Here is a 15522-nt window from a genome sequence, read left to right on the forward strand (position 1 = left end):
TAACATTCGTAGGTTACTTTCCCAAGTCAACATCACTACATTTAGCTAATCGAGAACATCCCTTCTTTGGCCATACTCGTTAATGAGAAAATGCAGTTCCACCAATTTTAAACTACTTGTTGCAAATATCCAAATGCTCCTGTTTTACATCAAGTTTTCCTCATGGGTTTATCAATAAATATTGTTTGATTTCTTTAAGACAAAAAGGAAATTCATGCGTTGTAAAAATAGAAGGTATGAAGATATTTTTTTTTAAAAAGAGATCTTTGCAAAGGATTCCCAAATGAACAAGATACAATTTAATAGATGTTCATGTAAAGTGTTGTACTGAGGCTAAAAAAAAAAAAAAAAAAAGAAGTTGACAAAGAGCTAAGAGAACATTATATTAACAAGTTATATGAAAGAGGTTTCAGTCAGCTAAATAAGAAACCAACAGAATGAGTTATGACAGGCAGGAGAGGAGCTGAGTTTTTTTCACCCAGACATGCCGCCCCACTCCTATCCCCAGTTGCTTGTGCTCTCTTCCTCTCCCACACCCTCATCATTTTGCACTTATTTTATTTTTGTTTGTCTTTGTATATGTTGTGTGTCCCCCACTCATTCAAAGAAAAGTAAACTTCCTGAGGGCAGGAACTCTTACGCTTTTTGACTTTTTGGTCCCAGCAAATAGCTCTTGTACCCTGACAAATAAGTACCTATGTAACAGATAATATTTGTCACTTAGTAGGTATTTAAATGTTTATTGAATGGAACTAAATTCATGCCATCCTTGGGTTGAATTCATAAAAATATAGTGCACAGGACAAAGGAGATAATGGATCATTTTTGGATTATAAAATGCTAGGTCGGGGAGGGACTTTAAACCATAGATAATGGGGACTGGGAAAGGAGGGGGTAGCAAAGCCTTAAAAACAAAACCTAGAACATCAGTTTCCTTGGAGTTCTCATGTTCTCTTTTTCTAAGGTTTCCTCCCTCCTCCCCCAGTTCTGCTATCCCATGTTCTATATCCTAAGGCCCCTCTCAGATATCCCTTTTTCTGATGCTCTAATTTTACATAGTCCCCTTTTGCCACTGGACAACCGACCTCCAAATCTGAGGCTTGAGGCTGTCACAGGATCTCCAGGAAGAACCTGGGCTCATTGCCACACCAGAGGCAGGTGCTCCTTGAGCTTCAGGTGGAAGCTCTCCTGAGATTTATCGAGCAAGTGTTCTTTCCAACCACAAACAAAGTACTTTCATTGTGGAATGTCCCTGGATCCCAAGTGAAGGAGGTCATTCCAGAAGAGAAAAAACAGGATGACTTCACTGAGTTGGGGATTTCTCCTCTTCGCTAAGGGCCTGGAGTGTTGGCCAGACCATGACCTCATCATAAACATCCATTTTGCTGAGATCCAGTGCCTGTGAAGAAAGGAGAGAGAGCTGAGGCTGGCAGTCACAAAGACCCAGACTTGAGTCTCAGTTCTGTGGACTACTTTTTTTTTTATAAGAATGGACAAATCGATGAACTTCCTTGGTCTCGGGCTCCTCCTTCTGCCTCTTTGATCAGTGGCCAAGACAATAAATTCCTCCTCAAAAGTCCCCTAAGGAGGGAGCCCAGATTCTAAATCAATTGGATTCTACTCAGCTGTTCTCCTTTGACTTCTCTCCCATCCCAGATCCCTCTCCTCCCATCCTTTTTCAACATCCTTTTGTGCATTGTCTTCCCTCATTAAATTTGGTTCCCCAAAGTCAAAGACTTTTTGTTTTTCATGTGTACTTCAGCTCTTAGCTCACTGTCTGGCATGTATTAGGTGCTCAAAATTGTTCATCGACTGACTGAAAGTAAAAAGATTGAGCTGAACTAGAAGAATTCTTTATTATAGTTGCTCCAAATCCAAATTTGATTGAATGGAAATATGTTTAGAAGAACTGCACATTTTTAACCTATATTAGATTGCTTGCTATCTATGGGAAAGAGAGGGAAGGAGAGAAATTTGGAACACAAGGTTTTGCAAAGGTGAATGTTGAGAACTACCTTTGCATGTATTTGGAAAAACAAAAGGCCATTTTAAAAAGTTAATTGAACAGTAATATTGCAACGATAATCAATTGTGAAAGACTCCGGCTCCAAATCTAAGATCCCTGACACTCTCACACTCACAGTACCTGGTGGGGGGCCTCCAATATCTCTAGAGAGGAAATGAATGACAAGCCTTCTTCCTGTGAAAAAAATAAGAGACATGGGTAGTTCCACCCTCCCTCCATTCTCTCATCTCACCAAGACCCGAGGGATGGAGTAGGAAAAGGACACCAATATGGCAATGGACAATGTGGCAAATTGGAAAGAGCAGTGGCTCCTCAGTCGGAGGAACTGAGTTCAAATCTCCCCTCTGATACTGCCTGTATGACATTGGGCAAGTCACTCAATCTCTCTGGACCTCAGTTTCCTGAGATGTAAAATGATGGAGATAGAATGTAGGGTTGCTTAATCTTTTCGGTGTCATAGACAGCTCTGACAGTGTTGTAAAGTCCAGAATTATGCTTTTAAATGTGTAAAGTAAGATGAGATTTAAAGGAAAGTTATATTAACCCCTGGGATAAATTCTGAGGCCTTGATCCATAATTCAGTGAAGGGACTAGAAAAAGCAAGGTGGCAGTGGAGGTGAGAAGACAATTCTCTGGAGTTAAGAATGAGGGTGTTCTCACCTGGCCAGTCAGAGTCATGCCTCGATGCCACTGATGGTTTTCATACACCATATCTTCTCCACCTGAAGGGGAGAAATCCAGACAGGAAGTCCTCCTGAACCTCAAGGACCAGAACTGTCTCTCTCTCTCTCCGAGGGGAGATGTAAATTGCTAAAGGGGGCAAAACTACCGGGCACAATTCCTCTTTTCTAGGTTATTAGAGGAAGGAAGGAATATATCTGACATAAAAATAGTCATGGAGACTGGCCACTGCTTATCATTGTCAGCAATGGCAATGGTGTGGCGGCTAGAGAATTAAATTCAATCAGGAAGACCAGGGTTCAAGACCAGCCTCAGATGCAATCTGGCTGTGTGACCTTCTGCAAGTCTGAGTATTCTAGAGAGCTCTCTGAGCTTGTCAGTTGTGGAGCGGGTATCAGCCTGCATCGATGGAGGGACTTTCCCTTGCCTGGATCACCGATGAAATCATGAGTGCCGAACAAGACACCAACAATGATGACTGAACTTCCATACCATCTTAAAGGTTAAAGAGTGTATCACAGACACTTTTTTGATTCTTTGAGATAGCAAGAAACCAAGAACACAGAATCCCAGAGCTGGGAAAAGAAGCACACTGGATGACAGAATCAGTGTCCAGAAAAGATCTCGGTGGGTTCTTAAGTCCATTGTTTGAAAACTAGTGAGATGAAATGTCATTGGGATAAATGAAGTCTTACATTTGGGTACAATCAACTTTTGATTTCTTTTTTTTTTTTTTGAATTGTGATGAATCAGCTTATTGATCAGTATTAAGTCTTTCACAGTTGATTATGGTTGCAATATTGCTGTTCAATTAACTTTTTTAAATGGCCTTTTATTTTTCCAAATGCATGCAAAAATTGTTTTCAAAATTCACCTTTGCAAAACCTCGTGTTCCAAATTTCTCTCCTTCCCTTTCCCTCCCATAGATAGCAAGCAATCTAATACAGGTCAAAAATGTGCAGTTCTTCTCAACAGATTTTCATTCAATCAACTTTTCAAGAGAAAGATGGACAGACAAGAATTTGTCTAAAAAGATCTAAAGGTTTCAGATTCAAAGTCATTAGGGGATATGGTGGCCAAACATGGGAATGGTATCTTGGATGGCATTAGGAAAGGCACAGCTTCCAGGAATAAGGGAAAAAATAAATGGTGTATGGACTCTGATCCAATCAGATCATGTTCTTTTGAATGTTTTCTCTCCCCTATCAGATTGTAAGATGCCAGAGGGCAGCTGGAGAGCCTTTCTTTTTCAGATTTTTATCCCCAGCCCTTAGCACAATATCTGACACATAATAGATACTTAATATGTGTTTATTGGCTGACTTACTGACTGGAGTACTGGGCTCAGTTCTGTCTAATGAAGAGTAGGAGGGACATGAAGGTGTCCAGTGGATGACAAGCAGATGGCAATGGGTCTGGAGTCTATATTATATGAGGATTGGTTGTCTGTTCTGGGGGACAGAAGACTTGGGGAGGGGGTGTAGCAGGAGTTATTTTCAGATATTTAAAGAACTGTCATGTCCAAAAGGAATTAAACCAGACCTATTTGATTCCCAAGAGAATAGGGTCAGGAATCATAGACAGAAGAAGCCCAGTTTAAGGCTTGAGGTCAGGAAACATCTTCATGTCAATAAGAGTTGTCCGAAATGGGATGGGTTACCTGGGGATATAATTGGTTCCCTTAGACTAGAGGCTTTCTCATCAAGACTGGAGAACCACTTGTCAGAGGATGTTATGTGGGTTTTTCTTTCTCATATGGGCTAGACTAGATGGGCATTGAGATGGTTCAGTGACAGCTCCCATGTTTCCCTGTCTTGGATTAGAAGTCTAGAAAAACTCCTCCTGACAGATGTCGGGTGGACCTAATTTATGGTGAATGTATCCTGGGAGCAGATGGAAGGGAGTCCATAGAGAAGCTGGGCTTTGTATTGCTGTAGGAAATGCCCTCATCAGTAATGCATTTGACTTGGTATATCCGCATTAAGCCAGCCACGAGTCACTTAACTATGGGAGTGTTCTCCAATGGCCCATGACTTTATCTCTTATGGAGAAGCATGGCCCAATGAGTTCCAAGATATAATCAAAATCTGAAGAAAGATGGGACGTGGATGAGCACCTCCATTTTATGGGCAATGAAACTAGCGTCCAGAGAGTCTTGTGACTTGGTCAGAGTCTCACAGTGAATGACAGAGTTGAGCCTCATATCTCAGATTCTAATTAAGGCATTCCTCCCATTAAGCCACCCTGGTTATTCTCAGATGGGAAAGGGGCGACCCCACAGACCCTTCCCTCCCCAAACTCTCCAACTCACCATTATTCTGACTTATAGGATGATGTCTTCGTCTTCGGACAGAACTTTGTCTCATGCTCCGGGAAGACCTGAGGATACTGGAAGGGACAGACTCCCCGTGTCAATCTGATAACTGCTCTCCATTCCCACCCACACTCCCACGCCCAAGCCGAGAGCTGCCAAAACCAGGGGCATCAGAGGGAGATCTCATCGGGGCCAGCAGTTGGTTGGCAATGACACGGGCCAAACGTGGGATAGTAGGAGGAATAAGGAGGGAGCCGGTGGGAGGTGGGAGGAATTTCTGATAGAGGGCTGGAATTCTGGGGAGTCTGGGAGCAGGCGTAAAAGCAGCCAAGAGGGAATGTGCAGGGAGGGACGTGGGTTGGAGGGCAAGGCACGAGAGGAATCAACTGAGAGGATGCGATCGGCAACATGCAAGCGGAGTAAGGCGTTGGGATTGTCGGGCAAGAAGCAGTCAAAGATAGGAAGATGCTCTCAGGGGAACTGCGTAAAAACGACAAAAGAGGAGAAGTGCATAAAAGGAAGCAGAATCAAATGAGCCCCACCAGGAGAGCGACTCACGCAGTCACAATATCCTGAAACCAAACAGCTCTGGAAGCCTTGGGAACCGGAATCAACCTTATGAGCAGCCATGACTGCAGAGTACAGCTACTACAGCCTGCTCCTCGCCCACTAGCGGGCGCTGGCTAGACTCAAGGAGGGTTTCAGATGTAACACATTTGGGGTGATTGTGCTTGACTGTTAATTTGTAACAAGGAGTTTTTTCTTTTTTATCAGGGAATGAAGGGAGGAAATAATGTTGCCAAAAAATAAGGGGAAGAGAGTCGTGGAAACATTTTTTTATATATTTGTAAACACAAACGAGAACAGGAGAAAGTTCAGAAAGAAACAGAAGCAGGGAGGACTGCTTTGGAAGTAACATGTTGACTTTATTCGATACTTTTTTAAGCGACTTGTGATTCTCAAAGAGATAGAAGACGCTTTCCCACCCATTTCTCTGCAGAGGTGGGAGGAGGGGCAGGGTCCAGGGGAATACTACATACCTAATGTTGATGGTTGGGATTTTTTTCTTTTTGCAATATCAGTGTTTTTCTCTGCTTTTCTTTTTCTTAAAATTTCTTAAAATTTCTTAAAATTAAATTAATAAGATAATAAAATAAAAATTAAATTAAATTAAAAAATAAAACTAACTAACTAACTAAATAAATAAATAAATAAAATTCTTTGGAGAGCAGCTACGTGGTGCAGTGAATAGAGCACCAGCCCTGAAGTCAGGGCTCAAATCTGGCTTCAGAGACTTAATATTTCCTGGCTGTGTGATCCTCGGCAAGTCACTTAACCCCAACCTCAGCAAAAATAATAATGATGATGATGATGATGATGATGATGATGACAATTCTTTATTAAAAGGGATATAATAAATAAAGGCTATATCCACCCACTGCTGGAGAGGAGAGATATAGAGGAAATTTTAGGCAATGTAAAAACAATAACAGTACAAATTTACTTGTTTAAAACAGCAAATTATATGTAGTGGAGATATGTAGTTTTGCAAAGAACCCTCCCTCTGTTCTGTTTTAAATATGAAAATGCTCATTTTTTGTTAAATTCAAAACTCTATATTATAAATCTATATTATTTTATGTATCTGTATATATGTGTGGATGCACATATATGTTACATCTATATGTGTGTACAGGAACAAGTACATGCATATGTTTATAAAGTAGGCAGGAATCTAGACAGTTCACACAAGTGAATCAGGCAGCAGGAAACAGGATGAGGTTCAGTCAGCTTTGAAAAGATGAGGTGGGGTAGGGAACAACACATGGGACGGGGGAGGTATATTCAGTATGGCATCATGGGAGTTTATCTGTAGGTAAGTGAAAACAGATAAATCTTGAGGGTTGGAGGGGTAGAGAAAGGACTAGTATGTGAGACAAGGCATGGAGGATTTTGGGAAAATAACCAGCTCAGAGTGTGGGGGAGGCAGGGCTGGTGTTTAGAGGCAGGACTCCGATACCCAAGAGAAATGGGCACAAGCCAAAAGTCAGATTCTGGGCAGCACATCAAGGCCAGGACTGCAATTAGGGGCAAAATGGCCTCCATTAGAAGCATTGAGTCAGAATAAGCTCAAGAGGAAGGCTTAGCCAGAGGATGTCTCTGACACACTAAGAAAGAGGCATCCCATTGGGGAGCACATGGGCACAGCAGCTCAGGCCTTGGGAAGCTAGGCAAAGAAGTGGGGTCCAGGGCAGGACTCTATCCCCAGGAGGACAAGGCCCAACTTCCCAGTAACTGGACGGTAGTCAAGGTTTGTGACTTGGGCTAATGAGGGGGGCTTTATCCTTAGCACTTGGCAATAAGGTCAGAGACCTACGAGAGGCAGAGCTGATGATGAGCCCTTTGAAGATTTAGTCACCAAGATCTTCACACACACAGAGAGACAGACTCACACAGAGATACACACAGAAACACACACAGACACATACACAAGCTGGCTCATCTCTGAGTGCCAGCAGAGTCCATTTTCTAAGAAATCCTTACCCTCGAGTCCGCTTGAAGAAGAAGTAGCCCAGGACACCTGTGATGACCCCACCAGCCATTGCTCCGAGGATAACACTAGCCACTAACCCCAAGTGGGAAGACCTGGGAGAATCTGCCAAGAGAAGAGAGGGGCAGCCTGAGACTGGAGCCAGAAGACCCAAGGCCTGTAATTTACAGGCATTCAACCCCTCAGACCCAGAGAGAGCAGGGGGCTCACCTCACTTGAGATCCCATGACAAGTCCTGCTGAGCTGACCCCAGGTGCTTGGAGCACACTTTGTCTCGGCCCAGTAGGGAGTAAAGGCAAAGACTGACCTGAGGATGCTCATATTCTGTGAGGGGGAGGAAAGGTAGGGCTGTAGATAACCAGGCAGAAGGGCCTCTGGGAGAACCCTGGGAGGTTCCCCATGAAAGAGAGCTGGGGGTGAGGGAAGTCTGCAGGTGGGCATTGAATGACAGAAAATTCAGCAAGGAGTAGCTCAATTCTGGAGCTAAGCAAAGAGTTATATACATGGTGAAAATGCAAAAAGATGCAATGGAGCCTCCAAGATTCAAAATTATTTTTAAAAAAATAAAGAAGAGAATGTGTCCTGGGCTCTAACATGGGGAGAGCTGGGACTTTGGAAAAGGCAGCATCAACTTGAACCTTGAAGAGACCAAAAAGTCAGGAAGAGTCAGAGAAATGTCCAGAGGAGACCAAAGGCAGAGAGAAACAAAGCTGGAGCCCTGTTCTCCAGTAAAAGAATTGCAGAGAGTGTCTGGAGAATAGGAAGGACAGAAGACCAGTTGGCATCCATTTGGCAACTTCTATGTGTCAGAATAAAAAGCATGAGCAGAACTGGAGCAGAATCTGAGTAGCTATGTGGGGCAAGGCACAATGTTGGGTTTGGGGGCAGGAGGATCAAATCCGCCTCAGACAGTTCCAAGGGCTCCGATCCCAGACAAGTCGCTGCTCTTCTGTCTGCCTCAGGTTACTCACCTCTAAAATAGAGCTCATATTAGCATCTACCTCTCAGGATGGTCAGAAAACCCACATGGGAAGTGGTAGTGGTAGTGGTGGTAGTGTAGTAGTAATAATAGTATTGTAGTAGTAGTAATAATAATGATAGTATAGTAGTGGCAGTGGTGGTAGTAGTAGCAGTAATATTAGAGTAGATAGTAGTAGTAGTAATAATAATAGTGTAGTAGTAGTAGTAGTAGTAGTAGTAGCAGCAGCAGTGGTAGTAGTAATGGTGGTGGTGGTAATAGTAATGGTAGTAGTAGTGGTAGTAGTATAGTAATAGTAATAGTTTAGTATAATATATATATATATATATATATATATCATATATAGTAATATAGTATGTACAAGTAGTTGTAATAGTGGTAGTTGTTGTTTTTAACAGACATGTAGCTGGGAATCCCGGCCAGGAGTGGGAGGTGAAGCATACAGAGAACACTATGCCAAGTTTCAGGCAGGGTCATGCAAGAGAACACTCAGCAGCACCATGGTATGGTAGACAGAGGGTGGGACTTACAGTCAGAAAGAATTTGGTTCAAATCCCTTTTCAGACTCTTTTACTAATAAGTGCTCAATAAATGTTTCTTAACTGACTGTTACCAGCTGTATAATCCTAGGCAAGCCCCCAAAACCTCTCCGTGCCTCACTTTTCCCATTTCTAAAATGAAGGTATTGAATTACATGGTCTTGAAGGTCTTTAAATATATAATCTCATGCCCTCTGTCCCAAGGGGGATTGCAGGGGAGGGGGATACCACATCAAGGAAGCAGCAGAAAGGGAGCAGAGTAGTGAGGTCTAAGAGGGATGAGAATTTTGTGAGGCTACAAGAAAGGTTCAGGACCTTCACCATGCTGTGCGGCATGGGACTAATGGAGGCTCAACAAGTGTGGGAAAGCTGAGGGGAAGAAGCAGTGCCCACCCCAGTATCACTTCCCTAGAGAAAAGCCACATTTATCTCACCCTTGTCAGAACTATAGATTAAAATAAGGGGAAGTTGGTGGCCAGAGGTCTCTGAACAGAGGCCAAAGGAGAGAGATCCCGCACCTGGACAGAGGAGACAAGAAAAAAAGGGAGCAGAGACCAGGCAGCCAGAGAACAGGCTTCCCCACTCAAGGGAAGATGGGGCTTGGATTTGGGTGAGAGAAGCCCAAGTTATGTCTGAGCCTTGCTCAGATCCCCAAAACCAACTTTCTGGGGTGTGTCTGCTTTAAGAACTTGAAGCTGGATGGAGAGAGCCTGACTAGGAGGAATCGTTTGACTTGGGCCAGCTGTGAGTGATAATGCCAGATCAGTGATTTCACTGGCAGAGAGAACTCCTGGGTGAGAAGCTCCCTCCACTAGTGCAGGTTAGGAACTTCTCTCCAACTTACAGTCTTAGAGAGTTACTCGGGCCCCTCCGAATTGAGATAATTTACCACGGGTCCCACAGCTAAAATGGTTCAGGGAGAGGATTTGACCCCGAGGTGCCCCTAACCTAATGGGGGTAGTCAAGGTTTCTGATTCGAGAGTTTCCAGTTTAAGAGATGTTCTGTCCCATCCCCCTCCTTCTCCACTTCTGCCACTACCAGCCACCTCATTTCCTATACTGAGATTGCCTTCGTCCCCCACTCTGAGGAAATGGCACCCTCAAGTCATCAGATGTTGGTGCCTGAGACAAAGTCCCAACTACCTAAATATACACACATACACAACCCCCCAGGTGGGGGCTTTTACACCCAAAAGATCTGTTTAAATCCTGCCTCAGGTAGTTACTTAGCTGTGTGACCCTGAAATTTGCCTCAGTTTCCTCATCTATAAAAATGAGGATAATAACAGCACCTATCTTCCGAGTCAGGGCATCGAGGTAGTTGAGTGGATAGGCTGCTGGATTAGGAATCAGGAAGATTTATCTTCTTGAGTTCAAACCTAGCCTCAGATATTTATTAGCTGTATGATCCTGAACAAGTTACTTAAACCTTTTTGCCTCAGTTTCCCCATCTGTAAAATGAGTTAGAGAAGGAAATGGCAAACCACTCCAGTATCTTTGCCAAGAAACCCCAAATGGGGTCACACAGAGTCAGACATCACTGAAATAAATCAGCAGCAGCAACAACTGCAGCTTTTCAGAGTTGTTGTGAGGATGGGACACACTATTTCTAAAGTGCTCTACAAATGCCAGCCCTGGGTCTCTGATTCTCCAGCCCCACCATTTTTTGCTTTAAGGCTCCTCCCAGTTTTCATGTCCTGCAGTCCTGAACGGAGGCCCTAGAACACTAGATCTAGGAATTAGAAGAACAGGATTAAAATCTGATTTTAGACACCTACTGAATGTGTGACTTTGTGCCTCAGTTTCTTCATCTATAAAAAAGAAAAAGATTGGGGCAGCTAAGTGGCACAGTGGATAGAGCACCAGCCCTGAAGTCAGGAGGACCTGAGTTCAATTCTATCTTCAGACACTTAACACTTCTTAGCTGGGCAAGTCACTTAACCCCAATTGCCTCAGTAAAAATAAAAACAAACAAACAAATGAGTAAGTAAATAAGCAAATAAATAAATAACAAGTAGATAAATACATAAATAAAAGGATTGGACTCCATGGTCTTTGAAGTCCCTTCTTTTTAAATCTGTGGTTCAGTGATCTTCTAGGTCCCTGGCCTTGCTCAGATCCCATCATACTTTATGGGTCAGATAGGGTCTTGGGCCAAAAGAAAGCATTATGAGAGGTGAGTGACGGTGGTACGCCCTGTGCTACAGTCCCTCTCCAGCTTTAAGTTGGCTCCTTGAGGCTGCGATGTGTCCTTTCCCTGAGAGGGACCCTGGGTCTGTGGCCTGGGCTGTCTAACCCCAACTACCCTACTGTTCAGATGCATTGGTTGGGTCTCCTTTTAAGGTATCTTTATAAAGACGGGAGATGGCAGGGAACGGAAAAGGCAAGTCTCCAGTTTCCTTTGCTTCCCTGGGCTCATTCTCACCCCTTCCTGATGCAGCTGGGGAGAAAGTCCTCTAGGAATCGCCACCAGCACCCCTCCCTTTGAGTGCTGGGACACAGTAGATCCTTAATAATTCAAATGAAGTATAAAGAGGAACTAGAAAGAGGATTCCCCACCCTTTCTTACTTCTTGCTCTCATCCTCAGCCAATCAATCAGAAACACTTATTATGGCCTCCCTTTGTTCCTGGCACTGTGCCAGCCACCATAGATGGGAAGACAAAAACTGGAAATGCCCTTCCCCTCAAGGCGTTTACATTCTCTCAGGAAAGGCCCAGCCATGAGTCCTATCAGTAGTCCACAGGGTGCCTCTCCATGGTTCTGAAATCCACTCCGACCCCTCGACTCTAGAAGAGGAAACTATCTCCAGAAGGAGAGAAGAACATTCCAGAAATGGCTTGGATGACTCTGGTCCCTGGGAAGATTCTTACCATTGATCTGCAAGCGTCCCCATCCCAGGACTGGCTTCAACTTTGTGACGGCGACTTGTACGACGTAAACGCCGTCATCGTCGGAAGTGAGATTGGTGATAAACAGGGAACCGTTTGGGAAAATGCTCTCCCGGCCGGTGTGGTTGAGTCCCCGGGTCTGCTCTCCCGACTGGACCGCGTAGCTCACGATCTTGTTGGACTCCTCGGTCATCTGCCGGAACCAGGAATAACTCTGAGGCTCCTTCAGGATCCCCCGGACGGACAGAGTGACATTGCTCCCGATTGAGCCATAGGAAGGGATGGGTGCTACGCTCAGCTGGGCCAAAGAGGCTAGCTGGTCGGAGCAGCTGAGGATCGTGGCTGAGAAGGAAGGGGAGAAACACAAGATCAGCACCACCCGTCCCCTTCTAAACATGTGCTCAAGATATAGGGAGAGGCGAATAAATGATTTTTCATTCATTCATTCATTCATTCATTCATCTTCCTGAGGAACAAGGGAAAAGGAGATAGTTTGAACTGTGACAATTCCATGACTGTCACTAATTATCACTTATCTTTCAGGTTTCTTTGCTCAGATATGAAAGTAGATCCCTTGGAGGTAGGGATGGAGATAGAGGGGGAAATTATCCCTTGTCCATAGCCCAGAGAAGGATGGGACCTGCCATTTGTCCTTGGGGCATCTCTCAGAGAGAAGCAGCTCTTCAGAGGCAACCCTATCCTGGAGTTTCCACCGGATTGAGACCGTGTAGCCAGAAGCCAGTGGATAGAGCACCATCCTTGAAGTCAAGAGAACCTGAGTTCAAATCCAGCCAATTCCAGCTCTGCCACGGAGTACCTGATATGGAGAGGCCCTATGCTGGTGATGTGCTCCTAATTAAGTGACTGACTAGGAATTTAAATTAGGAAGACCAGGGTTCAAATGTGCCTTGAATATTTACTATCTGAGACATGAAAAGGTACACCTGGGGCTCTGGGCCCTGAGCCAATCAAGGATCAGGGATTCTAGAACTGGCTTTGTTCCTTACTGTCTGTGTGACTTTGGCTATGGGGTTTAACCTCTCTGAGTCTGTTTTCCACCTGTAAAATGAGCTGGACTAGATGGACTAGCTCTAGGATTAGGATCTTTTAAGATGCTTTTGTCCAATCTCTCCATCTTGCAGAGGAGGAAAATGAGACCCAAGGAGAGGGAGCATCTTTCCTAAGGTCACGGAGTCAAGTAGAAAGTCCTTGAGAGTTGGAGCACTGCCTAGATATACCTAAAGCCCAAGGACTTCCCCCTTCTCAGCCTTATTATGTCTTCAAGCTGGTCCCTGATGTCCTTCTTAACTTCTTCCCTCTCTTCTTTTTTCTCTAATATTTTTCCTCTCTCCCACCTTTCCTCCTTCCTTTTTCCTTTCCTTCTTTTCTTCTTTCCTTCCTTCCTCCCTCCTTTCCTTTTTCCTTTCTTCCTTCCTTCCTGTAGGAGAAAAACATCCCCCTCTTTCTGCTTGTCTTAATAAGGATCCCATTCAAAGTCTCCCACTAAGGAAGCAGCGGAATGAGGTGGAAAGAGCTATTACTCAATAATCAAAGGACCTGGGCTCATTACTTTACCTGTTATTAATAATATATATATTCCATATTATATCTAAATATAAGTAACACTATATAAAATGTAAATAACACAATTTGTATGATTATTTTATCTATTAATAATATGTAAGTATAAATAATCCTATATTTATAAAAATATAATATTATATAGAACCATAAATAGTCCCATTTGGAATGACCATTTTGCCTATCAACACTTATGGCAAAGCTTCTTAAATGATGAGTCATGACAACAAACCTGTGAAAGTTGCAAAAAATTTGACAATAAAGGTATCAAATATGTCTTTCTTTCTTTATGTGATTTCATTATGCAAAAATAAACAAGCACATCCATCTCATCAGCATGCAAATTTAATTTCATCTTTAATAAGTAAAATTATATGTATGCCAGAGTTGTTTTAAAATAAATTTCTTTAGGATTTATTATCAGTAAATGTTTGATTTGTTTACCTATTTTGCATGCCTTTGTCCCCAGGGTCACATAAAAATTTCTTGGACAAAAGGGGCCATAAGTGGGAAAAGTTTAAGAAGCCCTGGCCGATGAGATTTGCTCCATGTCATTTCCCCTGGTTGATCCCTCGACATCACATCAACATAGCAGAGCTCAAACTTCAACCCAGATTTCTGTGCATTTCTGAGTGCCCCCCAGGGCTTCCTTCACCATTTCTGAACCCAGGCTGCGTAACCCAGATCACCATGATGCTCCCAAGTCATCTTTATCCCCTCTCCCCTTCCCATGGCTTCTGACTCTAGTTGTGGGGGCAATCATTTGACTCCATCATTCCTGGGAAGGGCAAACCAGCAATTACTTCCCCAGGACTTCTCTGAGCAAAAGACTTTTTTTGGGCTATTGGGAGTCTATATATGTTGTTTCCTCCTATTAAAATGCATGCTTCTTGAGGGCAGGAAATGTTGGGGTTTTTGTACTTGTATCACCAATGATTAGCCTATTGATTTGTTTACATGATTCTTCATGACCTCATTTGGGATTTTCTTGGCAGAGATATTGGAGTGGTTTGCCATTTCCTTCTCCAGTTGAGGAAACTGAGGCAAACAGGATAAAGAGACTTGCCCGGGGTCACCCAGCTAGGAAGTGTCTGAGGCTGGATTTGAATTAATGAAGATGAGTTAGTCTGACTTCAGGCAAGGCATTCTATAAAGTACATGGTACATGGTACATAGTAAGTGGCTATTATTCCTTCTTTCCTTAATTAATTCAGCCCCAATCCTAAGGATCCCCACTTCTGCCCTCTTACCTTTCATTTTACAGCTGAGGCCCAGGGAAGGAAAGCCCACGGCTCCAACTTCAGGTCCCAAAGCAGGCAGGGATTGGGTCAGGCCCCAGAGGAGGAACTCCCGAGTCCTAGCCCATGTCTTAGTGAATCATCCCACAGCCTCTCTCACCTGTGAACAGGAATCCCTTCCAACAGCCAGCCCAGCTGTGGGGAAGGTCCCAGGTCTTCTCCATGGACCCACAGGCTCCTCCGCTGAGATTTCTCTCCTACCCTGCCCGCAGAGCCTCTGCCTCTCTGGGAGTAGTCTTGCCTCTGGTCCACTCCCCCACTTGTTTAATTCCTCAAGGTCAGATCATACAGGCTCTTTAAGCCTTCCAGACCTTGGTTTCCTCCCCCGCTGCTGGATGGGTACAGAGGCTTCCTCCTCCCCAAGAAGTGTGCTCTTCCCTCTACCCATGGAGAAGGGAATCAAGTGCCCCATGGTCACCCAGGACCTCCCCACTGGTGTGACCTCAACACCACTCCTTCTGTATTTTTTCTTAGAGGCAATAGGAATCAGTGCAGATTCTCAAGCAGGGGAATGCCGCAATCTGAGATAACTCTCACAACATTCCCATCCAGAAGAATATAGAGTTCCCCGAGCGATCCTTGTTTTGTACAACTGGGCCCCCCTTCTCAAATGTAGTTATGGCTGCCAATAGGTTAAGTCCTTACTTAGGTAACCAGTGTGAA

The 15522-nt window shown here is 43.9% G+C and overlaps 1 protein-coding gene across 2 annotated transcripts; it reads right to left on the reverse strand.

Annotated features, from left to right (window-relative positions):
• Positions 1-724: 724 nt before the first annotated feature.
• LOC127556403 (carcinoembryonic antigen-related cell adhesion molecule 3-like) lies at positions 725-15192 on the reverse strand. Of its 2 annotated transcripts, XM_051989539.1 has the most exons (7): positions 14960-15192; positions 11963-12322; positions 7566-7677; positions 5019-5095; positions 2687-2748; positions 2147-2200; positions 725-1399 (listed from the first exon to the last, which is right to left on the reverse strand). In XM_051989539.1, exons 1-7 carry the CDS (start codon positions 15021-15023, stop codon positions 1304-1306), a joined length of 825 nt encoding a protein of 274 aa, XP_051845499.1. In that variant the 5' UTR covers positions 15024-15192; the 3' UTR covers positions 725-1303. The 2 variants fall into 2 exon arrangements, with proteins under 2 accessions (XP_051845499.1, XP_051845500.1); XM_051989540.1 differs by lacking the exon at positions 2687-2748 and having other exon boundaries at positions 14960-15187.
• Between the last annotated feature and the right edge of the window lie 330 nt (positions 15193-15522).

This window comes from Antechinus flavipes, chromosome 3, assembly GCF_016432865.1.
Source record: "Antechinus flavipes isolate AdamAnt ecotype Samford, QLD, Australia chromosome 3, AdamAnt_v2, whole genome shotgun sequence".
Classification (NCBI taxonomy): domain Eukaryota; kingdom Metazoa; phylum Chordata; class Mammalia; order Dasyuromorphia; family Dasyuridae; genus Antechinus; species Antechinus flavipes.

Excerpts from the sequence above, each read along its gene's own strand:
- LOC127556403 (XM_051989539.1), bottom strand. The coding sequence starts at position 15,023 with ATGGAGAAGACCTGGGACCTTCCCCACAGCTGGGCTGGCTGTTGGAAG. Across the intron at positions 5,096-7,565 it reads TTCTTCAAGCGGACTCGAGG|TATCCTCAGGTCTTCCCGGA; the intron begins GTAAGGATTTCT and ends TGTCCCTTCCAG. Across the intron at positions 1,400-2,146 it reads TATTGGAGGCCCCCCACCAG|GCACTGGATCTCAGCAAAAT; the intron begins GTACTGTGAGTG and ends CTTTCTTCACAG.